The 26,582-nt window shown below is 44.4% G+C and overlaps 1 protein-coding gene across 3 annotated transcripts; it reads left to right on the top strand.

The window, feature by feature from the left end:
• The first annotated feature begins 553 nt into the window (after positions 1–553).
• Positions 554–26,032, top strand: LOC112317312 (membrane-spanning 4-domains subfamily A member 8). Of its 3 annotated transcripts, XM_053925576.2 has the most exons (9): positions 557–731; positions 4,804–5,026; positions 6,656–6,746; positions 12,466–12,643; positions 14,447–14,569; positions 17,809–17,868; positions 22,390–22,506; positions 24,779–24,877; positions 25,049–26,032. In XM_053925576.2, the coding sequence occupies exons 4-9, from the start codon at positions 12,482–12,484 to the stop codon at positions 25,151–25,153; spliced, it is 666 nt and encodes a 221-aa protein (XP_053781551.1). In that variant the 5' UTR covers positions 557–731; positions 4,804–5,026; positions 6,656–6,746; positions 12,466–12,481; the 3' UTR covers positions 25,154–26,032. The 3 variants fall into 3 exon arrangements, with proteins under 3 accessions (XP_053781552.1, XP_053781553.1, XP_053781551.1); XM_053925577.1 differs by lacking the exon at positions 6,656–6,746 and having other exon boundaries at positions 554–731; XM_053925578.1 differs by lacking the exon at positions 22,390–22,506 and having other exon boundaries at positions 556–731.
• Positions 26,033–26,582: the final 550 nt, after the last annotated feature.

Below are 26,582 nucleotides of genomic sequence, written 5' to 3'. Positions count from 1 at the left end.
TACTTCAGTCTTCAGTCTCCTATTCTCTTACTGTTGGCAGGTTTTTTTTTTTTAAGCCAAGGCAATGGGTGTCTTATTTTCAGTTTCCTCCAAAACAGACACTGACCTATGAATTTGGATACTGTGAGAGAATGAGAAACTGATACATGAGAGAAGACAGACCATGTGTGTTCGTGAATGGGCTCCTCTTCTCTGCTGAGGTGTTTGCTATCTGTCTTACACACAGCCCTGCACATCACCCCTGAGTGCCCAGTTCTTTCTGTGAAATCCCACCAAATACGACTCTTTCTCCACACAGATACCAGTAAACACTCACCCAACTGAACTGCATTTAATTGGTTCCCTGCCAACTACAGAAAGTAAACGTAGGTGGGGAAGCTCAGCTCTAGGCAGCTGGTCACCTACTTAGATGTTTTAGATCTTTCTAAACATATCCCTTAAAATGTCTCTACGTGTTGAACTGTTACCGGGGAGACCTGAGCTAAGGACGCCCCTCCTCCTGCACTATCATAATTTTGCTTGATTCTCAAAACGCCTGGCAATCTTATCAGACCAGACTCAGGACTACTGAGTTAATGGGTGAGACATGTCTCCCTCCTCCTCCCTGCCTTGGTTTACTATCGATCCTTCCTACCAGAACCCAGTGTGTTTATTCTTCAGAAAAAGCAAGTTGCCCACAAGGAAGCACTGGGGAAGAGGGGCAAGAGGAAGTTAGCTGCAGGCTGAACAAAGTGAGTATACTTAATCTAATGATTTCTTTGGGCAACTCAGGGATGCTGGTATGACTTTCCTGCAGCTAAATGAGACTTATAATAATGTGACTACACAAGGACTGGGTCTGGAGTGAGTCTGTCTCAGGCCAGCCAGTAGTGCAGCTTCTTGACCTTCTGTAGGAAAGATTTCACAGCATAAGTCAAGTTGATTTTGAGAGTATATTTATTAAAGCTGGGAACAGTTGACACAAAGGAAGGACTTAGGGTGGAAGAAGCAACAGGAGAGAACTTAGGTGGTGCTCTGCTTTGGCTCCCTAGATACTTTATAGAAAAGAAGTGAGCCACAGTGGGGCTGCTGTGAGCTCACTGGGAAGTAAAAGTCACAGTGGCAGAAGTGAGCCAAGGTGGGGCTGCTTTAAGCTCATTGGAAAGTCAGAGAAAAAGGGGGCCTTGGAGACAGATGCAGGGGGTAAGCCCAGAATGAGCTGCTGCTGCCCACTGCTGCCCTGCTTGCAAGTCTCGTGGAAACCCTTAGAGTTAGGAACAAAGAGTAAAAAGTTCATGCTAGAGAAGGACCATGGGCATGCTCCAGAGAAAGCCTGCGCTGACATCCTTTGTCTTGAGAGTTTTTCTCTCTCTTCTGCAGGTGACAATCTTAGGGGAGGGTTTCATCAGAATATTCATCAGGTTTTCAGGTGCATTTTTAATATTTATGTTGATGCATCCATATGAGCATATACGGGAGTTTGGGATTATTTTTTGGTTGGCTTTAATGTTTTGTCTTGGGTGTGTCTGGCTCTAATCATGTTTTTCTTATTTGTTCCCCTGACTTCATCCATCAGTGGGTTTGGCTGGCACAAATGGCATTACTTGGATCTCTCTGTTCTTACTCTCCCTGACCAGGATGATTTAAGCTATGTGTTCTGTGGTCAGAGGAGAGGAGAGAACCATTTGTTCTCAAGCGTTCTTGGTTATAGAAGCTGAGGTCTTGTGATGCACTAGCTGGCTGTAATTAGTCAAATTGCTTGGTCTTGTTTAATTATCTTGTCTCAGTTTTCCCATTCCACACCCCTGTTACCAGGGAGACCTGAGTGAGGGCACTCCCCCTCCTCAGTTCTTGCCTTGCTCACAGGAGAAGAATTCAGGTGAGAGATAAACACATATAGTGGAATGAGATAGTTTATTTATGAAATATAGAGGAAAATAGGTAGCAAATTTGTTCTGTACACTTGAGCCGAGGCAACTAGTGGGCATTCAGCTAACTGACTATTGTGGTTCAGGAATTATATACTTAAGTCAGCTTCTAGATTCCCCCTCCTGCATCCCCTTCCAGACCTTGGGACTATTACAAGTTTTCTTTCCCTGCTGTTGGAGATGATATGCACAGACTTTCAAGGGCTCCCCCTCCTGCACTATCACAGTTTTGCCTGTGCTGTTTAGAACGCCTGGCAATCTTATCAGACCAGGCTCAGGACTGCTGAGTTAATGGGTGAGACCTGTCTCCCTCCTTCTCCCTCCTTCCTCCTCCCTTAGTTTACTATTTATCCTACCTAACACCCCTAGAAAATTTTCTGGCTTCTTACTATTCTGCTTCATTTCTTCCTTAGAGACATCCATTTCTGAAATCTTGTAGGGGTGATGAGTGACTGCTTTCTGATCACAAGGGCTGTAGTCCCCCCCTACAAAGGGTATAGATGCCTCTCCCTGCCTGATGTAAGGTAGACAGGCAATGGGATCTGAAAGCAGAAGAGCGAGACTGTTGGCTGACTTTTTCTAAAGTAGGGATATGCTGGAATCCCCAAAGAGGCATCATCTGGACATGGAATTGTATTTTAGAGGTACCAGTTTTGACAAGAAGGTTAAAAAGGCATGGCCCAAAGATGAGGAGAACTATAACTGCTAGGGGATCAAGGATGGGTAAAGACCAAGCAATAGCCTCCGAGAATAAGCTGGCAAAGGGTTCCCCTTTCCAAAGTGATGAAGCCATGAGACTTGGTCATAATTGTTTTGTTTTTGTTTTTTATCTTCACCTTCACTTGAAGAGTTAATGTAGATGCAACAGGTTTTGTTTATGACGGTACACACCCCTTCGCCTGCTGGTGGGTAATCAAGGGTTAATCTGTTATCTAGTACGACATTAACAAGAGAATCTAGAGACTGTTGAAAGTTTTGGGGGGCATTGTCAGTACTATGTTTGGGGAAGCTGTATAGTCTGTTAAATGTTTTAAGGTGGCTTCATGATATGTGAAGCCTCTCCATGGGGCTATTGTGCCAATGGCTGCCGTTATGCCAGTTGTAATAAGACCTGTAGCTTTCATTTGTTGAGGGCGAGTAGTGTTATGAACAGTGACAGAAATCCCTCTGGGTCTAAGAAAACCTAAGATGCACTGGCTCTAAAATTATGTGTTGTTAGCACTTGGAGAGGCTAGAGCAGGTAGTGGTTAGTGGAAGTTGGTATAAGGTCAGCCATCATACGGTTGTCTATTTTGGAGGTGTCCACAAAGAAAGAGGTATCCAGGAGGGGCACAAGCTCAGCCCACATACGTTGTTGAAAACCAGGCCTGTAAGGTCCAACCCCAGCAGGTGTCTTCTGTGCAGTCGTGGAAAGGGTTCCTCTTTTCCGGAGGGGTCCCTTGGTCTTCTGGGGCTTTATATGGTGTGGGGATTTGGTAAATGAGTTTCCACTTAACATTAGTTTTTTCTCACCAATAACTGTAGGTGTTTAGAGGTCATTTTGAGAATTAGTTTTCCAGACATCTAATTTGTCCCTGGAGTCTAGTGGACACTAGTGTATCAGATTGAAGGTATAGATAACATTGTCAGAAAAAGTATTTGGATATTTCAAAGTTAGGAGAGAATTACCTAGTTCAAGTTTAGTGACACATTCGTTAGACGTACCACAATGACAGCAGGGTTCTGTAAGGGTCTGTGTAACAGCCTTAACATCAACTTAGTATCGACCGAGGTGTGGTTGGTATAAGGAAAGCCGTCGGGAACTGGAGGGAGGTTTACTAAGAAAGGACTGGCTTTTTCTAAATTTCTGAGGAACCCTAATAGCAGAGTTAGACTTACATTGAGGGTTGTAGGTGAACCTGAGGTGGGAGGGGTCTTGAGTTGGATCGTTAATGGCAGAGCCAGCAATTGAGAATTGATGTTCAGCAGCAATGATATTGGAAAAGTTTGCTGGTACATTAGTCTCCCACTCTCCTTGTATTGGTCTTAAGTACAGTACGGATATGAAAATAGGAAGGATACACATTGTTGGTTAAAATCTGAATAATTTGAGTGGAGTATACAGAAAAATTTTTCCTGGGGGAAGAGGCTGGGCATACTAACAAGATAGTAAAAAGAGTGTCAAAAATATGAGAAAGCCCATTATATTAAGACCTAGCTATTATGTTATTTACCTGTAACGGATCTTGTTTCTTAAAGAGGAGCTTGAGGTCCTTGATGGGTTCACAAGAGTGGGTCTCAGATTATGGTTCCTGTGAGGACTCACAAGAAGTGGGTTTAAGTTGAGACAAACGAACCTAACTGACTATTGTTATAAGTTGACTGGCTATTTTAGTAGCACTTGATGTGGACTCTTCCACCTGGGTTGTTGCTGGGGCTCAGGACAGTCATCCCTCCAAGTTTTTCAATAGACCGTGTCCCCTGGTTTAGCCTGTTTGTTTTGGGAGTCTTTATCAGGGGCAGGTGGAATTTCGTTTCCATACTCTTTTCTGTAACGCCTTTTGTGCCTGTCCTAGATTAACAATGGACGATTTCCTCAGCTAGTAGGTCAGAACTGAGGAGAACCCTGCCGTCAGGGGCTCCAAGGGGCTCATTTTAATTTTTCTCTAGGTGCAGCCCTACTTCTCATGACACCTATGGGTAACATTGACACCCAGGCCTCGGAGGTTTCTTGACATAGTTTGGTCATGCTCCTTTTTAGAATTTGATTAGCTTTTTCCACGTCACTTGAGGAATGAGTCTGTACAAAAGTGATAAATAATTCTTAAAGTTTGAACCAGTTTTTATGCAATTTTGGCTATAAAAGAGGGTCCAATGTTGTTTTGTAAGCTTTTCTTTCTTTTTTTTTTTTTTCCAGAGAGAGAGAAGTGGAGCAGGAGAGGGAGATGAGGGGAAAGAGAGAAACATCGATGTGAAAGAAATATCATTCGGTTGCCTCCAGTACCCTCCCCAGTCAGGGACCAAACCTGCCACCCAGGCATATGCCCCAACTGGGAATCATAACTGCAACCCTTTGGTTCACTGGACGGTAATCCAACCGACTGAACCATACCTGCCAGCTTCTTCTAATCCAAACCTAGGTAAGATTTCTCTCAGTAAGTAAGTACTTGGCCACCTTAGTAGCCTTTTCTATTGTGATAGGAAAGGAGTCAATCCATCCACTGAAAGTGTCTACAAAGAGTAATAAATATTTAAATCTAGCTTTCAGGGGAATCTGAGTGAAACCAATTTGCCACTCCTCCGCAGGGTATGTGCCTCAGTGTTGTCCTGGCATCAAAAGGGGAGAAGGTGGGAGGTGACTCTGGGGGTTATTTTTGGAGCAAAATACACCTGGTCAGGTCACTTCCTTTATAGTTTTATGAGGCTTTTGTGTCATAAACAGTGGGGAGACAAGGGTGGCCAGAACATTTCTCCCAAAGGGTGTGGCTGTGGAGCATTGTGACCCTTTTCTATTTTAAAGTTTGAGGTAATAAAAGTTTGTTATCTCTTGACAGCCTGCTTAATCTCTAGAGAATCCATTGCCTAAGGCCCAAGAGACCTCCTTGGTGGCGTAGGAGGGGCCTTCTGGGAGTTTGGGGGGTTGGGGAACAGAGCCACCTCTGGAGTGATTGATGAAGACCATGCTGCTCTCTTAGCTGGTCAATCTGCCGATGTGTCGCCTTTGATGACATCGGTGTCCCCTTGTTGGCAGACCAAGCAGCATATTACTGCTCCTTTTGGGGAAGTGTTACAGCTCTTGGGGGTTCTAAATTTTCTTTATGTTGTTTTATGGGGGAATTTTTTGTTGGTAAAAGTCCTTTTTCTTCCCAAATAACAGCATGGGCCTGTAATATTAGAAACCCATACTTTGAGTCAGTGTAAAAATTAACTGGAGGTGTTTTCCTAATTGTAGGTCCCTACTGAGTGTAATGAATTTAGGTTTTTGAGCCAAAGTAATAAGGGGCTATGAGTTTTGATTCTATTGTTTCCTGAAAATGGAAGATGGCATACCTGTCCCTTGTGACTCCGTCTTGTGTAAAACCACTGCCGTCCGTAAACCATTCAGCATCAGGGTTAGGTTCAGTGTCATCTTTTAGGTCAGACCTGCTTGAATATCTTTGTTCAATAGTTTCATTGCGCTGGTGTGCGACCTGGGCTTCCGGTTCACTGGGAAAAGGGTAGCAAGACTGAGCGTCTGGCCAACTTTTGGGCTTAGTTCAGGTGAGTCAAGGCGGAGAGCCTAACCTTGTAACTGAACATAGGTTCCGCTGTCCGCCACAAAAGCCAAACTCGTGGGACAAACGCTGGTGAGAAGGAAAGCGGTTTACTCCAGCCCGCCACCTGGGAAGATGGCGGGCTCGCCCCAAAGCCCATCCTTACCTCTCAGTGCAGGCCAGGGTTTTCTCAGGAAGAAGAGGAAAAGCAAAGCGAAGAAATCACGGGGAGGGGGCTGTGGACATGCAGGACGTCTTCCCAGAGGCCTCGATGTGGGTCCTTACAATCAACATCCTTGAGGTGGCCATCCGAATTCCTGGGTCCTGAGGTCAGGCTGCTGCTGAGGTCTGCACAGGAGCTGAAGCTGCTGGTTCCTGTAAAGTGCACTTAACAAAAACCTTTAACATGTAAGCTCTAGTTTTGAGAGAAAAAAAATCAGGTTAGAGTAACAAGCTGGGTTGAACATTTCATCAGAGTTATATACGATTTTTAATTCCTGTTCAATATTTACGTAGCCTTCCCACTGCCAGGAGCCACTGATGTCCCTTGATTTCTAACACAGCATGTACTGGAGGCGGGTGTTGGACCTCTAAGGGCTGCCCTCAGGTAAGCCAACTGGCCTCTCTTACTAAAAGAGCTGTGGCTGCTACAGCCACAGGGGGAGGGAGTGGGGGGAACCGCATAAAAGAAGGTGAAAAGATTAGCCAAAGAACATAAATGCAAGAAGGCCAGGGGAGGGGGTGGCAGGGGCTGGGTGGAGAGATGGGCAAACAAGGGGGGCAGAATAGGGAGCATCTGTAGTAGTGTCAAGAATAAAAAAATTAGAAAACAGACAAATGAACAAATGCACAGCCTATATCCCAAGACTTACGATGGAATCCTTAATTTATCTACTTAGCTTTTGATGAATTTTTCTTTCTTCTACTAAAATGTATAATGTCCTCTCATCGTTAAACTGCAGAATCCATTCCACTCAACTTTCTCCCTCTGGGATGTAATAAAGAGACAACTTATGGCCCAAGAACACATTGGAGACAAATTTTCTGTAAAACAAAAATGTTTCTTACAATATGTAATGTTTCTCCAAGGAGGTGGGTCAAAACATAGACATCAAAGCTCTGTGACCATTTACTGAATACTGTATTTGATTTGAGAATACTAAAATATGTTATTTTATAAATTATGTACTATGTAATTTTTGAGAAAAATGAGAAAACAAAGCCACCAGCCAGCTGTGGTTGGATTTAATGGCTCTGAGAAGTAAGCTTACAGTCAGGCCTAATTTATGGGTGAGAACCCCATTTCCTATTTTTCTGCTACTGTTGGGTAAACGGTTTTTCTAAATTTGGCATTGCTAAGGCGGGTGCATGCTTAGTTTGACTTTTAACTCTTTGAAGGCATGTTGACATTCAAGGGTCCCGTCTATAGGCCCTTTGGTGTCTCCCTTTAAAGTCTTATGTAGACATTTAGCAATTAGCCCCAAACATGGTCAGCGGAAACCAGCTATTCCTAAAAATCCTTGAAGCTGTTATTTACTTCATGGGACTCTGAGGGCCAATATGGGCTGTATCCCGTGGGGTGACAAGGTCTGGACTCCTAGGGTAAGTGGGTACCCTAGATATTGGACCCACTGGGAGGTTGTTTGGGCCTTTGGGGGAGAGAATTTGTACCTCCTATCTGCAAGGAAGTTTAATACTAGGATGGAGTTTTTATTCGAGATTTTTTTTAGTGCCTGAAATTGTTCAAATGTCTATACCATTTCCAAACAAATGGGGACGGTCTCTAAAGCCCTGAGGGAGTACAGTTCTCATATATTGGTGGGCTTTCCTAGTTTGGGGGTTAGTCCATTCAAATGCAAACAAGTACTGGGAGTCAGGATGAAGGAGGTGCGGCAAAAAGCACCCTGTAAATCTTATACAGTAAGATAGTTGGCTTTTCCTGGGATTTGAGTTAAGACAGTGTAGGGGTTTGGAACTCTAGGGTGTCCTGGAATTACAGCTTCATTTACTGCCCTTTGCTCTCATACCAACCTGCATTCTCCATTTGGCTTTTGTGCTGGAACATTGGGGTGTTGCACGGGGACTGGCAGGGCCTGCAAGCCCGTGCTTTAAGTATTTTTCAGAGAGTCAGTCCCTTTTAGAGGGTTGATTGCTCTTATGGCCTTAGGTTTTAGAGGGCACTGCCTTTTGTTAGGGTAGGGAGTATGTCTTTTGCCCTGCCCAGTACTCCAGTTTGCCATACCTCAGGGTTGACTTAAATGAGGGCAGATTCTGGAATATCATCAACTTCTGCCTTAGAGTGAGAAGTTAGGTTGGCCAATGGGCATAACAATAAAGGTTCATTATCTTCTATGACTCCTGCACCTAGGGCTGCGGCAGTTCCTAGACTAGACAAGATGTCCCTCCCTATGAGGAAATGGGTGCCCCAGGGACACTAGAAAGGTATGGCTAAAAGTGAGATTCCCGAGACAGCAGCCCAGGAGTTGAGTAAAATGGTAGCTTTGAGGATGCCCATCTACCCCAGGTATCAAGCAGGATTTGGAAGAAAGAGGCCCTGGTGAGTGGGTCAGAGCAGAGCAAGCAGCCCCTGTGCCTAATAAAACATAGTGAGCCCCTCAAGGGTCACCCAAGGCTCCTCTGTTGAGAGTGTCAGATGGCCAGTGGGGGTGGTGGTAGGCCTCAGGCCCCAACAGTTCTCGTGGGTTTTGACCATCATTGGTTGGAGGCACCAGGTTCCCTTCAGAACCCAGGTCACTCATGTCTCCAAGGCCTTCCCTCCTGTAGAGGGCGCACAGTCCTGGGGGTAGTTGGCTCCAAGTCAGTTGTGAGCAGCCCTTCTTTATGCTGTCCTTCCTATCTGCGGGAATAACAGTGCCCCTTTTTTGTCTGTTGCATTTTGGGGCTAGGTGACCATGAGGTGGCATTGGACTACAGCTAACAAGTGAGCCTTTTGTGTCCCTCAAGGGACTTTTTGCTCTTTATCTGCCCTTCTTGGTTGTTAAAAGCCCTAAAAGCTATTTCTACCAGTTGCTCGGGGAAGGCCTGAGGTCCAAAGGCTGGTTTGTGTAACTCTGTCCTGATGTCTGGGGCTGCCTGATGGACAAAGTGCATCCGCAGAAGTCTCAGTCCTCACAGGCTCAGGGTCGATGCTTGTGGACTTTCTTAAAGCTTCTGTGAACCAACCCCCTGCCAAAAGGGCAGGGTTTTCATCCATTTCTGAGTAAGCTTTTTTATTTTGTTATACTTAACAAGTTTCATGGTACATTTTTTATCCCTTCTACCAGACAAGTAACCATTTGGGTCCAGCAGTCCTTTCCCTCTTGTCCTTTGTCTGTCTGTCCTACTTTGATAGACCCAGTAGGGTTCTGATCTAGAACCACTTGTCCTCCCGGTTGGTATATAAGATGTGGAGCGTGACGACAGGTTAATTCATCAGCACAAGCCCTTGCCACTGCTTTTCATCTGGAGTGCAGCAGGGGAGAGAGCAATCTGTAAATCAGTCCAAGTCAGGTCATAAGTCAGTGTTAAGTGATTAAATGCCTCTGTGAATTTGCTAGTGTCTTTGAAAAACCAACCACATTTTTCTTTGCAACGGGCCAGGTCAGACAGAGAAAACAGAACACATACCCAAAGTAATTCCTCCATAGGGCTCCCCTTTTGCTATTTCCCTCAGGGATTCTGTGTTAGGGTTTGGGCGATACTGAGTTCTGCTCCTGGTAGTGGCAGAACTATGAGCAGGGATGGGTGTGGGCAGTTCTGCAGCAGAGAAGGGATTAGACAGTGGCAGCTGCCCTTTGGGGGTGGCAGGGGAGTGAGCTGGGAGCAGGCTGTTCTGCCCTTTGGGTGGGTTTTATTGGATCCACTAGAGTGAGATTAGGGTCTTGTGTGGGCTATGAGGAAGGTGTTGTCTAATTTACCTGACACTGTGGCAACACACATCCTACAAGATTGTCTTAAATTTCTATCTTGATAAAAGTAAACAAGCTGTGGTACATTTACCCAATGGAATACTATGCAGCAGTAAAAAAGAAGAAACTCTTACCCTTTGCAAAGCATGGGTGGACCTGGAGAATATTAGGCTAAGTGAAATAAGCCAGTCAGTGAAGAACAAATACCACACAACCTTGCCTAGAGAAGATAAGATCTTATGATTCACTAGCTGGCTATAAATTGGTCAAATTGTTTGGGCTCATTTAATTATCTGGTCTCAGTTTCCCCATTCTACTTGCCCAGATATTTTCCTAGCTTCTTACTATCCTGCCTCAATAACTGTAGGTGTTGGGTAGAGCCCATGGCAGGGTTTCTTTGGGAGTCTGCTCTAAAAATGAGAGAGAAGGAAAAAGAACTCAGGCTGGTTGGACACGCTGCTTGCAGCCTTGTGACCCCCTGATCAGGACCCCCAGCCATGTCATGCCAGACTTCTGACCTACACAAAGATGAGCTCATAAATGAACTTTGTTTTAAGCTGCTAAATTTATATAATTTGTAATGCAAAGTGCTATCTTTTAAGAAAAATCATGAAGACTTTGCAGCCAGAGAGATTGTGCAAAATTTCTGCTTCATAAGACCCTAAACTGGAAATAGTGAAACTTCTTTATCTGTTAGTTACCTTATCTATAAAACAAGATAGTCTAATACATCTCCCACAGAGTTATTATAAAAATCAGACAGTATGTATATAAATATCTGTGAGAGCAGCTTATTAACAAACTATGATTAAAATAGAATGATACAAAGTTACCAAATACTCAGTGGTAGCTGCTATAATTATAACTAATAAATAAGATCCTTGTTTAGGACCTTAGAACCTTCTAGAGGCAACAGCCATGGGGATAAAGTGTTTCAATAAATATATGTTTATAGATTTATGGTATGCAGGAGAAAGTGCAAGAGTGTCTGAAGACTAGGAAAATAGATTCTAAATCCCAACCTGATAAAATGTCTCAAAGAGTGCAGTATTTTGCATCTCAGATGGGAAATGCTAGTCTGTGTATTAAGTATTTTAGGACATTTTAACCTCTGAGAGCCCTACTAACTTATCCAGTCACCAGAGTTTCCAACTTCTTGAGTAATGCCGAGGATTTACTGCACCATCCTATCTTCAAATCTCACAATATGGGATTCTGTGAGTCATCACCTTTAGCTGCTTTATTTTGAAGTTGATTCCAGATATGTTACTATAATTCAATTTAACTTTTCTCTAAAATTTATGCCAGAAACATAAAAGTTCTGTATCCAAATTGAATGTATAATGGAATAAGCAAAGAAAATTTTCCTAATATGTGTCACTAAAAAAAAAGAAAGAACAAGAAATGAAAAAGCACATTTTAAAACCAGACCAGAATTCACAATGGACCTGAATACACTCTGCCCTGACAACATGCTTCCATGGAGGGTAATGACTCCATTGAACAAATATTTATATGACTGGGACTTTGGAGAATTCATGGCCACATTATCTGCCTGTTTCCTTCAGAGGCTGATAGAATTGTACTCAGTGTTCCCCAAGGGACTGACTGTCCAGCTCTGCACTGTTGAAATCCCCCTACATAAAAGTACCATGCTCTGCATGGTGAGACATACAGGAATCATAAAGACACAGCCATTGTCCTCTATAGTGCTGCTATTCTTTGGCCCTTAGTTTTCTCACCTGCAACAGTGGGCAGGTGTGAGGATTCAAGGGGATGTATTTGTAAAGCACTGAGGGTGAAAGTGCCCTCTAACTGCTACCTAATGTCTCTAAAACTGGTGAATAAACTCACAGGGGGTTGCAATGTGCAAACACATTTTGTTGTTGTTGTTTTTTATTTTACTACAATATCATTCTTTTTATTGATGTTCAAGTACAGTTGTCTCCGTTTTTCCCCATCACTCCCCCCTCGCCCCCCATCCCCACCTCTCACACTCAATCCTACCCCCGTTTGGCTCTGTCCATGTGTCCTTTATATTTGTTCCTTGATGACCCTTCCTCTATTTCCCCCCATTGTCCCTCTCCCCCCACCTCTGGTTACTGTCAGTTTTTTCATTATTTCATTGTCTCTGTATGGTACATTTACACAATGGAACTCTATGCAGCAGAAAGAAAGAAGGAGCTCCTACCCTTCGCGACAGCATGGATGGAACTGGAGAGCATTATGCTAAGTGAAATAAGGCAGGGGGTGAAAGACAAATACCATACGATCTCACCTGTAAATGGAACCTAATCAACAAAACAAACAAGCAAGCAAAATATAACCAGTCAAACAAGTTAATGAAAGCAAAAGTTCTTTTTCAATGCAAACATTAGTGCACACGTGAAGGATGATTGTATCGCATTTATTTTTTAGAAGCCTGAGTTCTGAGATGGCAGCAGACCCCACGGTTTACATTGTGATTCGGGAACCACAATCTCAGGAGCACTGGTATCCACTCAACCAGCCGCAAACCACACAGACTCCTGGGAGGCCTCCTGTCCTTAAGAGTGCAGAATTCCAGAGAGTCTTGAAAGAGAGCAAAACCTTAGGGGTAAGTGAGATGTCACACTGCAGGCCGGGGGCTTAAATGGCTGCAGTCAGGGGAGAGGGGTGTTGGAAATACGAAAACGGTAAATCCAGGAGGTGGGGCTAGAGCTGACCCAGCCTTGCCAGACTCAGGTCTATCAAGAAGCTCAGCTGCAGAGCATCACCAGGGCCTTGGTATGAGGCCTTATGTTTTCTAACTTAGGCATTTCATGAAAGAGAGAGAAAAGCAACAGAGAAGCAGAAAATTGGAAGGTTTGTCCTGTGGCCCAGAATCCATCCATGTTGATCATGTAGCCTCTGGAAGAACGTGGGTGCAGTGAGCCACAAGGGGGAGTCTAAAGCCAACGTGCTTGAATGGAATCTCTGCCCAATGGCAACAAATTAAGAGCTCACAATGATTTTTGCCCTGAAAGGCTGACCTGGATGGTCCCATTTCATTGCACAGCTGAATGATGACATGTATGGATTCTGATCCAGGCTGCCCAGGCTCAATTTCTAGCTCCATTCCCATATACTGCTTGTGGAACGTCAATCAGTACAACCTGCACGGAGGGCCACCTGTATCTGCCAAATTTTAAAAGACACGATAAGTTCATTTCTGAGACTTTGCCCTGTAGTCACATCAGTGCACACGAGAAATATGGCATGCATGAGTTTATTTATTGCGGCCATTGTCTGTGATATGAAAAGAATAGAAACAACCAAAGTATCCATCACTATAATATGGCTTAATCAACGTATTGTGTATCCAAAGAATGAGCCGTTACAGCACTATGAAAAAAAGATCCTGTGTAATGATATAGACATGACCTCAGACTATACCATTAATGAGAAAAAAATAAGAGACAGACAGTATGTATAATTTGCTACCATTTGTGCAAATTTACAGAAATAGTATATCTGCATTCACTGCCACATTTGTAGTATATACACATATACATATATATGTGTATGTGTGTGTGTGTAAATAAATGTATATATACCATTTCGGCAGAAATATATACTAGGTTCCTACAGCTCCATAACAAAGTACTACAGATGGAATGGCTTAGAACAACAGAAATTCACTGTCTCACAGTCTGGGGGCCAAAAGCTTGTAATCACAGTGTCCATGGGGCCATGCTCCCTCTGAAGGCTCGAGGGGAGGACCTGCCCTGGCCAGTCTCTAAGATTCCAGTGATCTTGGCCTAAGACAGTGTAACTCCAACCTTGGCATTCCTCTGTGTGTACCTGTGTCTCTTCACATGTCATGCCTTTGAACGATAGCAGTCCTAGAGGATTAGGGACAACACTATTCCAGTACATTTCATTTTACCTAATTTATATCTGCAGGAACTAATTCCCAATAAGGTCCCATTCAGAGCCACAGGAGACTAGAATTTCAACATGTTCATTTGATGAGGGAGTGGCAGACACAATTCAATTCAAAACAATATTCCAAAGAAATAAGAGCTGAGCAGAAAGACTTATCTACAAAGATGTTTATCACAGTGCTGTGCATAATATGAAAACATAGAAGCAATCTTACCTGCCCAATATCTCTGTTCCACCTACTCCAGAGCCATTTTGTGTTATCAGTGTAGATATTTGAAAAGTCAATGAAAGGTTATGCACCCAAATATTAGTGGTTGTTATCTCTAACAACCTGGGGGAAATTTGGGAAGTTTTCTTTATATTTTTACATTTTTCATATTATTTTTTGACCAACAAAACAAAAGTGTTAAAATACAAAGGAGTCATGGGGCAGGGAAAGGGGGCAGATTCCACCCCCAGAAACACAGGTCTCAGCTTGTGGCTCCCCTGACAGGCCCTCCAGATCCTGATTGGCCTGATATACATCGGCCTTGGCAGCATCCTGGGGACCATCCTGCTTGGGAACTATTCAGCCCCCTCATTCGAAGGAGGCATTCCCTTCTGGGGAGGCATGTTGGTAAGTAATGAGAGTCACCCTGCAAGTGAGCTCCTGAAACTGCCAACACACTCAGGGCCACCTTGTCAAGCTGTGTACTTTGCTGAAGGACTTTTCCAGTCAAGAGAGCATGTGGGCTGTGAATCCAGCTCAGGCCTCTTCCCTAAGAACGTTAGTCTGCTTGCGCAGTCAGAACAAATACCACAGACTGGGAGGCTCACAGCAGACATTTATTATCTCACAGTTCTGGGGGCTAGAAGTCCTAGATCGACGTGTCTGTGGGGCGTTTCTTCTGATGCCTCTCTCCTTGGCTTGTAGAGGGCCATCTTCCTCCCTGTGCCTTCTCATGGTCTGTGTGGCTCTATGCCCTAATGCATCTTCTTATAAGAACACCAGTCATATTAGATTAGGACCCGGCCATGTGACCTCACTGAATGGTCATCTCCTCTTTAAAGGTCCTGTCCTCAAATACAGGTGCTCCTCAGTGTATGATGGGGCTACGTCCCAATAAACCCATCATCAGTTCAGGACGTCCTAAGTCAAAACTGCATCAGATACTGCACTGCAGGGTACGGGCTCCTCACCTTGTGGTCACTCTCCTGATGGGAGCTGTGCTGGCTGCCACTGTCCAGCATCACGAGAGAGTATCCCACTGCACACCGCCAACCCAGGAAAAGATCAGTATTCAGAGTGTAAAGAACAGTTTCTACTGAAGGCATATCACTTTCACACCATTGTAAAGTCAACAAAATCCTAAGGCCAACCATTGTGCATCTGGAACCATCCCTACAGTCACATTCTGGGGTGTGGGGGGTTAGGGCTTCAAAAGATAGATTTTGAGGGGACACATCTCAACCCAAAATTCCAGGTGACGGCCCTGTAAGGCTCCATGGACCCACACTGGGCACCTTTCCTGACTAGCACATCTCAGAGGTCAGGAAACCTTCTGGATCATCAGCCCAGAGGCAGCATCTTTCCTAATTCACCCAAACAACAATGTATTGAGAACTCAGCTCCCATGTTGATCAGTGCAGGCCCCCAGCCCGAGCTCCAGGAGAGAAACATTTCCACCACTTGTTGAGAGTGGATGCCCAGCCACAGAAGAGTCATTAAAAAGAGGGGACTCAACCTGGTGTCCACAGATGGCCTCAGAGTCCCCCTTTTAGCAAAATACTTGGTATATTCAATGATCCCTTTTTTCTGAAAGAGTCCATAGTTTTTGTCACATTCTCAGAGTGATCAGTAACCCTTAAAAGGTGAAGAAGCTCAGGTTCTTTCCTTTCTCCAGTGTCTCACCTTTATGATTCTCTTGCAACCTCCTCAGTGTCCTCCCTCCTGCACACACACAGCCACTCGCAGTCCCTCCTTCTCCTCCCTCCCACCGCCCATCTCCTTTACCTCCCTGCTATAGCACAGTCTGTCTCCAAAGTCACACACTTATCTGTGACTCAGTACTTTTCTCACGAATAGCACAGCTCCAGACTAACCTGGGCATCAGCCAAGTCACCCTGTCCCATAAAATAGCCTGGGATCATTTGTCACCCTCCTGTACATACAGCATCTGTAAAACAGCAGGACTTACGTTCTTGGGGACACTTTGGTCTGTCACTGGCTCTCTCTCGTTCCCATTCCTGTCTCACCTCTGAGGCTGAGGTCCCCTCTCAGTTCTACAGAGACCCAGACTGGGAACTCAGCCCGGATTCCTCTGCTCAGCCACAGCACCCGTGTCTGCATAACAGACTGCAGTGGGGTTTGGGGCCACGGAGAAGATAGCACCACAGCCACAGAGCAGTCGCTATCCAGTATTAGAATCTCTTATATCTCATATAGTGTCATGTAAGAGACTAATGGCCCAGAGGCTGCCCCAGTATCTCAAACACCTTGGTGGCCATCTCTACTTCCACCAGGCTGCTGCTCAGGGCCCATCACCCTCATGACACCTCAATTCCCTTTTCCTGCAGGGAGTTTGCTCTTTTTTGCCTTCTTGGCTCCAGGTTATCTTTCTGTTTCCTCAAGATCATTAATGTCTTCCTACAAACCAAGACCTACCTCCTTGGGTTCCTCAAAAAGACCAGCAGGAACATCCAAAGTCCAGCCTTATGTTTCCTTCACTCCCCTTCAAGTCTCCACAAACACAGGGATGTAAGAACTCAATCTTTATTATTCACTTCCAGGAGAATTGGCATTCCTGTTAGAAGGTCAGGCAGCCAGAGCACGTTTTCATTGTGAACACCCATTTCCACTGCATGGCTCATGCATCTACTCTGAGTGGGAAGGAGTGTAGGATGAGTGTTCAGATCACGGGATCTGGAGTCAACTACCTGGATTTGATTCCCATATCTGTTACTTGCTGGATGGTGTCAGGTGGGCTCCTTGAAATCTCCAAGCCTCAGCCCACCCCTCTATAAAATGGGAATAGTAATAGTGCTTGATGGTCCATTGTGCACCTAAATAAGGCAAGGTTGGAAGCACTTCATGTAGGGCTCAGCAAAGCTTTCATTAAACCCTGGCCAATGCCCTCTCGACCCTCAGGGACAGCAGGGCATCCCATCAGCCACTGTGGCTGCAGAGCTTGAGTGCTGAGGTAAATGCACACAATGTACCCCATTGGCCTCATATTTGATGTTCAGCACTGTAGAGATGCAACATGCTGCTCAGTAACCAAAAACAAAACTGACTTGTCAAATTGTAGATGGGCAAGGATGGATGTTGGGCTTATATCTAAAAGCAGTGAAAATAGGGGGAACCTCTTCCCTCTCCCCTCCAGAGCTCCCATGTCTGACTGAATCCTACTGGGAGACCGGCAAGGTATACATGTGGGGAGTTGAAGACAAGGAAAGACTGTGTCTTTCTCATAACTTTTTCCGTGTCTACTGTGATCTACAATGGGCAAGACATGCCAAATGCCAGATTCAAAGGACAAATGACAAGTGTCATGACAATGACACTTACGAAGACATATAATGTTTCCCAATTTTTAGACAAGGAAATATTGAGAAATTACTTACCCAAGAACATGTGAGTTTCAAGCTAGAATTCATGACTGTCTGCTGTGTCCTAAGAATCCATATTTAGCCCAATTCCCTGCCCCACCATGTGGTGCCAAACACCTCATTCATTCATTCTTTTATCCATGTTGAGCTGGACGACCCAGCAGAGAACCTAGTATGTGAGAGAATGTGTGTGTGACCAGAATCACAGAAGGCTGAAGGGGGGACCCTGACCTCTGACCTCTCTCTAAACTCTCTCTTCTGTGCCAGTTCATCATTTCAGGATCCCTCTCTGTGTCCTTGGAACAGGAGCCAAACTCTCTTTACCTGGTAAGTCACATCCTGAGATAGGCTCTCCCACCTGTGGACCTATAGGAGGGATGCACAACAATGGAAAGAAGCTAACACACAATCCGTCCTCCATCCCTGCACCTCCTTATAACCAGACACACAGGGCACTGATGCATATGCATGCTCACTCATACTTACATGCAGGACCACACCAACCTGGCCAAGGCACAAGTGGGAAAAAGTCCAGAAGATTTGGGGGAAGGAAGGGAAATGCAGACACCTTTGACAAGGCATCGGGGTGTGGAGACACAAAGAGTAACTCTCCTAAGAGGATGTTACAGGAAGAGGCAAAAAGCTGTCTGGGACGCAGGGCTCCCCTCCAGCAGAGCAGGGCACTGAGACTGCCTGCAGCACACAGAGCCGATCTCCAGACACTTCTACAGGGAAGCCAGAGGAGGCTCAGGCAGAAGCCTCCCTAAGGAATCCAGACAACCAAGCTCTGTCCATCAACATGGACAAGGCTCTGTGGTCCCCTAGCAATGCAACAAGAAAGTACCTTTGTTTCTCTCATAGCAGGTTATGTAGGGCAAGGGGGCCCAGGATGGCCAGGCCCCCAGCCAGATGAGATCTATTTGAGAATCTCCAAAGGGAAGATTTTTCCCCCACTGGCCCCCTCCACCCGGTACCCGCATTCCCTCCAGCAATCCTGTCCCTTAGTTCCTGTCTTGGGTCATGCACATAAGTTCTTTGACTTCTCCATTTCCTACACTGTTCACAACACTCCCTGCTTATTTTGTACCTACCAATTTGTACTTCTTTTTTTAAGTGTATTTTATTGATTTTGCTATTATAGTTTTCTCAATTTTTTTCTCCCCTTTATCTCCCCTCCACCTGTACCCCTCCACCCTCCAGCATTCCCCTCATTAGTTCATGTCCATGGGTTTTACATATAAGTTCTTTGGCTTCTGTTTCCTATACTATTCTTAACCTCCCCTCATCTATTTCATGCCTGCCAATGATGCTTCTTATTCCCTGTACCTCCCCCCCATTCTTCCCCTCCCCCTCCCCACTGAAAACCCTCCATATGATCTCCATTTTTGTAGTTCTGTTCCTGTTCTAGTTGTTTGCTTAGTTTTTGTTTCTGTTTTTTAGGTTCAGTTGTTGATAGTTATGACTTGTCATTTTGCTGCTTGTATTTTTGATCTTCTTCTATTTCTTAGATAAGTCCCTTTAACATTTCATATAGTAAGGGCTTGTTAATGATGAATTCCTTTAACTTGACTTTATCTGGGAAGCACTTTATCTGCCCTTCCATTCTAAATGATAGCTTTGCTGGATAGAGTAATCTTGGATGTAGGTCCTTGCCTTTCATGACTTTGAATACTTCTTTACAGCCCCTTCTTGCCTGTAACGTCTCTTTTGAGAAATCAGCTGATAGTCTTATGGGAACCCCTTTGTAGGTAACTGTGTCCTTTTGTCTTGCTGCTTCTAAGATTCTCTCCTTATTTTTATTCTTGGGTAACTTAATTATGATGTGCCTTAGTGTGTTCCTCCTTGATTCCAATTTCTTTGGGACTCTCTGAGCTTCCTGGACTTCCTGGAAGTCTATTTCCTTCACCAGACTGGGGAAGTTTTCCTTCATTATTTGTTCAAATAAGTTTTCAATTTCTTGCTTTTCCTCTTCTCCTTCGGCACCCCTATGATTCGGATGTTAGAGCACTTAAAGTTGTCCCATAGGTTCCTAAGCCTCTCCTCATTTTTTTGAATTCCTGTTCCTTCATTCTGTTCTGATTGGGTGTTTATTTCTTCCTGTTGTTCCAAATCATTGATCTGAGTCCCGGTTTCCTTCCCTTCACTGTTGGTTCCCTGTATATTTTCCTTTATTTCACTTTGGGTAGCCTTTATTCTTCCTTCATTTTGTGACCAAGTTCAATCAGTTCTGTAAGTATCCTGAATTCCAGTGTTTTGAACTCTGCATCAGACAGGTTGTCCATCTTCTTGTCACTTAGCACTTTTCCTGGAGTTTTGATCTGTTCTTTCATTTGGGCCATATTTCTTTGTCTTGGCACACCTGTTATGTTGTAATGGGGTGGAGCCTTATATACTCGCCAGGGCAGGGCAACCCTTTTTGCTGTGTGTGGTGCTGTCTGTGAGGCAGGGGTCAGAGAGGGAATAATGCTGCTGGCTTGCTCCGCTCTAGCCCCACTTTCCAAGGAACTCTCCTGTGAGACTAAGAGTTTCTCACACCATTGCCATCCCCACACTATTTTACAGCTGGTTTTGAGTCTTTAGTTCCCTCTTCAGCAAGCCCCACCTCACCTACATGGTCCTCTGCCTTGTCCCACATCCTCTCAGCAGGGCTGCCCATCTCCCCTCTCCACCCCTCCTACTGGTATGGGTGAATGTTTCTTTAACTCCTTGGTTGTTGGAGCTCCATGCAGTCTGACTTTCTGGCACTTCTGGTTGTTAATTGTTTTTAAATTCGTTGTTGTCCTTCCTTTGGTTGTGCGAGTAAGCGAAGTGTTTCTACTTAGGCCTCCATCTTGGCTGGAACTCCTCCCAATTTCTACTTCTTAATCCCTGAAACTTTCCCCCCATTCTTCTCCTTCCTCCTCCCAGCTGATAACCCTTCAAATGATCTTCATATCTCTGATTCTGTTCAGTTCTGCTTGTTGCTTAGTTTTTGTTTTTTTAGATTTAGTTGATAGTTGTGCATTCATTGCCATTTTAATGTTCATAGTTTTGATCTTCTTTTTCATATATCCCTTTAACACTTCAGATAATAATGGTTTGGTGATGATTAGCTCATTTAGTTTTACCTTGTCTGGAAAGCGCTTTATCTCCCCTTAAATTCTAAATGAGAGCTTTGCTGGAGAGAGTAATCTAGGTTGTAGGGCCTTGATTTTCATCATTTTGAATACTTCTTAGATTCAAAGCCCTTCTAGCCTGCAAAGTATCTTTTGAGAAATCGGGGACTGCCTTACAGGAATTCCTTTGTATGTAACTATCTGCTTTTCTCTTGCTTCTTTTAAGATTCTCTCTTTATCTTTAAACTTTGGCATATAAATAATGATGTGTCTTGATGTGGTCTTCTTTGGGCCCAGCTTATTTGGGACTCTGTGCTTCATGGCCTTGTATGTCTATTTCCTTCACCAAATTAGGGAATTTTTCTTTCATTATTTTTTCAAATAAGTTTTCAATATTTTGCTCTTCCTCTTGCCCTCTAGCACCCCTATGATTCAGATGTTGGTATGTTTGGAGATGTCCCAGAGGCTCCTTATTCTATTCTCATTTTTTTAATATTCTTTATTCTTCTTGCTGTTCTGATTGAATCCTTTTTTCTTCCTTACATTCCAAAACATTGATTTCTATCTTGGCTCCATCCTCTCCATTGTTGGTTCCCTATAGGTTTTTCTTTATTTCACTTTATGCAACCTTCATTCCTGCCTGGGTCTATTTTATGCTGTTGCAGTACCCAATGATTTCTTTGAACACCCTGATAACCAGTGTTTTGAACTCTGCATCTGATAAGTTCCTTATCTCCATTTCATTTAGTTTCTTTCCTGGAATTTTGTTCTGTTCTTTCATTTGGGCCATATTTCTTTGTCTCCTCAATTTGTTGCCATCCTGATGTATATTTCTGTGTATTGGGTAGAGCTGCTTTGACTCCCTGTCTTAGTAGCATTGCCTGTTCTGTAGAAAAGTCACCTGTAAATTGTGTGGGGCAGAGTGTTGGGTAGTCACCACCATGGGGCAACCTATTTCACCACTTTTGTGGTTCTGTGTGGGGGAGGGCTTAGAGAAGAGACAATGCCACTATCTGGCCTCTGGAGATTGCCGGAGAAGAAGAAGCTGTATCCCAAACACTCACCCTCTTGCTAGTAACTTCATTTTCTCTCCTTCCCCCATATGACATTTGTTCCCTTCTAGCTGTTGCCCTGGTCCTAAGTCACAGAGGTGGTGGTTCTGTGTGAGTCCTAAGTCCGTTGAAGGCCCTTTAGGAGAATTTTCTTGAGAATCTCGCAGTTTCTTCCACCACCTCAACCCCCACTGATTTTTGCAGACAGAAGTTATGGAGATTTATCTTCCTGACACTGGAACCTAGGATGGGTGGTCTGGTCTGGGGCTGGGATCACTCACTCTTGAGGTACCCCTTCCAGTTTTTATCCACAACACATGAATGTGGGACCACCTGTTCTGCCGCCTCTCCACGACTCTCCACATCTCCACCCTTCCCATTTGTCTATAAGAAGATGTGACTTCTTTAAATCTTTCATTGTCAGACTTCCATACAGCTCAATATTCTGACAAATCTGGGTGATATTTGTTTTGTAGTCTGGTTGTGATTTTGCTGTAGCTGTGCATGGAGATGAAGCATGTTTACCTATGCCTCCATCTTGGGCAGAAGTCAATGCCCAAAACTATTTTGCACAAAACACCCCTTTACTTCCTCCGGAACTAGGCTTCCAGGAGATTATATTAAGAAACATTATTGAGCTTCTGCTCACCTCAGCTACAATCATTTTTTTCTCCCACCCTCACTCCCTGTGTCTTCCTTAGTTGTGGAGCTTCATCATCACAAACATCTTCAGTGCAATCATGTCTGTGATTGGAATCTCTCTCTTCATCACAGAGATTATTGTCAACAGCCCATATAAACACCTCTACTCAGAAGTGGTGAGTATCCCTATCGACCAATGCTCCCCTGGGTTCCAGCTCAGCTGTGTTTAGGAAATCATTAAAGACAGACCTAACCACCAAGCTTCTTCACCAGGCACTACAGAGGTACTGTCAGAATCAGAGCGACTTTCTCTATGACAATGACTCCCCAAACCTGTCTCCCAAACGTCAGTCTTTTGAATCCAGTTGTCCACTCACTGTCTTGAAATTAACATACCCAATTCTTACGTCCAGATTTTACATCCCAAACCTTCTCTCAGGTTTCTGTTTCCCCACTGATGGCTACTGCATCCTTGCAGTCACTCAGACAAAACCTTAGTGAAATCCTCAACCTTCTCTATTTCTCCTGCACCTGCCAGCCAACCCCTTAGGCAATCCCACCTCTTTCACCTTTAAAATGCATCCAGAATCCAGCCAGAACCACCCCCATCCAGCTTCTAATCTCAGTTCTGCCAGTGTCTGCTCTTGGAAATACAACAACCCCATCCCAGCCACCCAATCCACCTCTGGACTCAGTCCTCGCATCTGAACAAGAAGGGCTGGACTTCATCACAGCCTTATAAATGATGAGCAAGAGACTGAGCACTCCTAAGTCTCAACAAGCATGAATTAATGCTCACCAAATAATATCTATCTAAGATGCCTGAGGAACCCCTCCTCCCTTATGTAACATTTCTCTTTAATTTTTAAATTACACAGTTGATGTACAATATTATATTAGTTTCAGGTGTACAGCATAGTGTTTAGACATTTATATAACTTATGAGATGATCACCCCAATCAGTCTAGTACCTGTGTGACACCACACATAGTTATTACAATATTATTGACTATATTCCCTGTGCTGTACTTTAATTTACGTCCCTGCGACTAATTTTATAACTGCCAATTTGTACTTTTTAATCCCTTCATCATTTTCACCCATCACCCAACCCTTCTCCCATTAGAAAGTTTTATTTATAAAAGAATTTTGTTGTTAAAAACACATTTGAAATGGACCAGCATCATTTGTGAAGACCCCTCCTCCTTAAGCTTCTGTGATTCCTTGACTAAGACATCATCATCCTGTGTTTCCCTTTGCCTGGACACCCTGTCCTACATCCCTGTCTCTAAATCTTCTACCAAGCATGAACCTTTGTCTCTTCACTGCCCCAGAATTTTTTTGTCTCTTTTGTAGTTCTTACCATGTCTGATGTGACTTATAATTATCTACATCTGCATCTGACTCCCTCACCAGATTCTGCCTCTTTGGGTGCTTTCTTAGCCACTCATACCAAACAGGTGTTTAATAAATGCTTGTTAAATCTAGAGGGAAGACAAGGAAAGTGCTAAGGAAGTTCTCTCCAAAAGTGACAATACTCTGAGCAGCTAGTTGTCACTCATACCATTTTAAAAATCATAGTCAACAAATATTTGTTTTGTACCTACCCTGTGTCAGGCACGATGACTTTGATATTTATCCTCTCTTATAATTGAAAACCAAATAGTTTCTGAAGTACTTCATCCCTGGTTGGGTTTTTTTTTAATGATTAAAGTGGATTCTACATGGTCTCTCCCCAGATACCCTGGGAGACCCCATTCTCCTGGGGATTCTTGGAATGAGCAAGAAAAGGACTTAGATATCTCCTGGTGTTCAGGTGAAATCTACTACCACTGAATTAGTTCAATTTGGGGATCCTTTTACTGACTCCTTTCTCAAACTAAAGACAGGCCAAATTATTGCTCTCTGCAAAATGCAACTGTCACAAGACAGAAAGGCTGTTTCAGTAGCCAACTTTCTCTTCAGGATCAGAGGGATGGTGGAGGTTTATATCAGAGCCCAGGCAACTACTGAAGACTGAAGATTGCACATCCCTCACATACCACATGCCTTTGTCTACAGGCTCCACCTCCCATCCTGTTGCTTGGTCCTGTCTTTCTCCTCTAACCCTCTCACTTTCCTCCCTGTGGCTTGTCCATGCTCCCAAATTTCTATTCACTTCCTACACAGAACAGTTTCACTCTCTCACTGTCTGACTCCAGACAACATCCTTAGGTCTCATCCCCTGCACTGAAACAAGGTATCAAGGTGTTTCCCTAGACAATGACTATTCTTGCCCTTAGAGGGATCACCAGTAGTAAGTGTTTGACCCTCACCAAAACCTGGTGAGATATTTTCTCCATGAGACTGAGACGGAGGTTAGGGGACTTCCTCATAGCCATAGCTATGGCCATTGTAGAGGCACACTTCGAGCCAGGACTCATTACCTCCCATTTGTTCTGGTTCCAGTTCTCTGGATTGGCTACTTCCGGCGTGCTGCTCATCTTCAGCCTCCTGGAGCTCTGGATTACCTTCACATGTGCCATCTTTGGCTACCAACGTCGCAAAGTGAGTTCAAAGGCTCCTCAGTGGGTGGAAAGGTGCCCCACAGAGGGTGGAGACTAGAGGGATCTTTGGGCTTTCCCTTCCTGCCCAGGAGCCCGGGAGTCCGGGAATATCTAAAGGCCTCTGTGCATACTGGGCTCTCACCAGAGCACCTCCTGTGCCTGTCTTTTCCAGAGCTTTATGGAAACTCAAAACGGTTCCAAAGCAAACCAAGTGGACACCGAACAACCAGGGAACTTATATTCAGCAGATCCCACTCAGGTGCAGGACTCCCAATAAGCTAAAAGTTCTAAAAGCATCTTTCACTGGGACCAAAGGAAGACCTCCCCTTACTATGCTTCTGAAACTCAGCTTCTTCCTTCCCTGACAAACTAAGGAACATGTCTCTCCAATTGTGTGCACCCTGGACTTCATTTACATCAGTCTGGGAAATTGTGCTGTGCCTCTATTAAGGAGACAGGACTTCCGGGCAAGATGGAGGCATAGTAGAAACACTGTGCCTCCTCGAACAGCCAAAAGAAGGACAACAATTTAAAAACAAAAAAACAACCAGAACGTACAGAAAATCTAACTGTATGGGAGTCCAACAACCAAGGAGATAAAGAAGAAACATTCATCCAGACGTGTAGGAGAGGTGGAGATGGGCAGCCAGCTGGACAGGACTCGAGGCAAGAGTGCAGCTCGTGGACCCAGCGAGGTGGCAGATTGTGGAGCAGGGTGGGCAAAGTTGCAGCTGGTTGGTGAGGCAGCAGCTGGTGGACCCGGCCACAGACCACGCAACCCAGAGTTCCAGCATGGGGAAATAAAACCTCAAACCTCTGATGGAAACACCTGTGGGGGTTGAAGTGGCAGTGGGAGAAACCCCCAGCCTCACAGGAGAGTTCATTGGAGAGATCCACAGGGGCCCAGAACGTACACAACCCCACCCACTTGGGAAGCAGCACCAGAAGCAGCACCAGTTTGATTGTGCGTAGCAGAGGGAGTGACTGAACAACGGCAAGAGAGTAGGGCAAGTGCCATTGCTCCCTATCGGACCCCTCCCCTACATACAGTGTCACAGTGCAGCCAGGAGCATTACCCCGCCCTGGGGAACACCTAAGGCTCTGCCCCTTTACATAACAGGCACACCAAGACAAAAAAATGGCCCAAATGAAAGAACAGATCAAAGCTCCAGAAAAAATACAACTAAGCAATGAAGAGATAGCCAACCTATCAGATGCACAGTTTAAAACACTGGCAATGAGGAAGCTCACAGAATTGGTTGAATTTGGTCACAAACTAGATGAAAAAATGAAGGCTATGCTAAGAGAAATGAAGGAAAATGTACAGGGAACCAATAGTGGTGGGAAGGAAACTGGAACTCAAATCAACACTGTGGACCAGAAGGAAGAAAGAAACATCCAACCAGAAAACAATGAAGAAAGAAGAATTCAGAAAAATGAGGAGAGTCTTAGGAACCTCCAGAACATCTTTAAATGTTCCAACATCTGAATCATAGGGGTACCAAAAGAAGAAGAGGGAGAGCAAAAAATTGAAAACTTATTTGAACAAATAATGAAGGAGAACTTCCCCAGTCTGGTGAAGGAAATAGACTTTCAGGAAGTCCAGGAAGCTCAGAGAGTCCCAAAGAAGCTGGACCCAAGGAGGAATACACCAAGGCACATCATAATTACATTACCCGAGATTAAAAATAAGGAGAGAATCTTAG

Source organism: Desmodus rotundus, chromosome 5, assembly GCF_022682495.2.
Source record: "Desmodus rotundus isolate HL8 chromosome 5, HLdesRot8A.1, whole genome shotgun sequence".
NCBI lineage: Eukaryota > Metazoa > Chordata > Mammalia > Chiroptera > Phyllostomidae > Desmodus > Desmodus rotundus.
The sequence above is the reverse complement of the archived record's forward strand: the minus strand, read 5'-3'. Positions and strand labels throughout refer to the sequence as shown.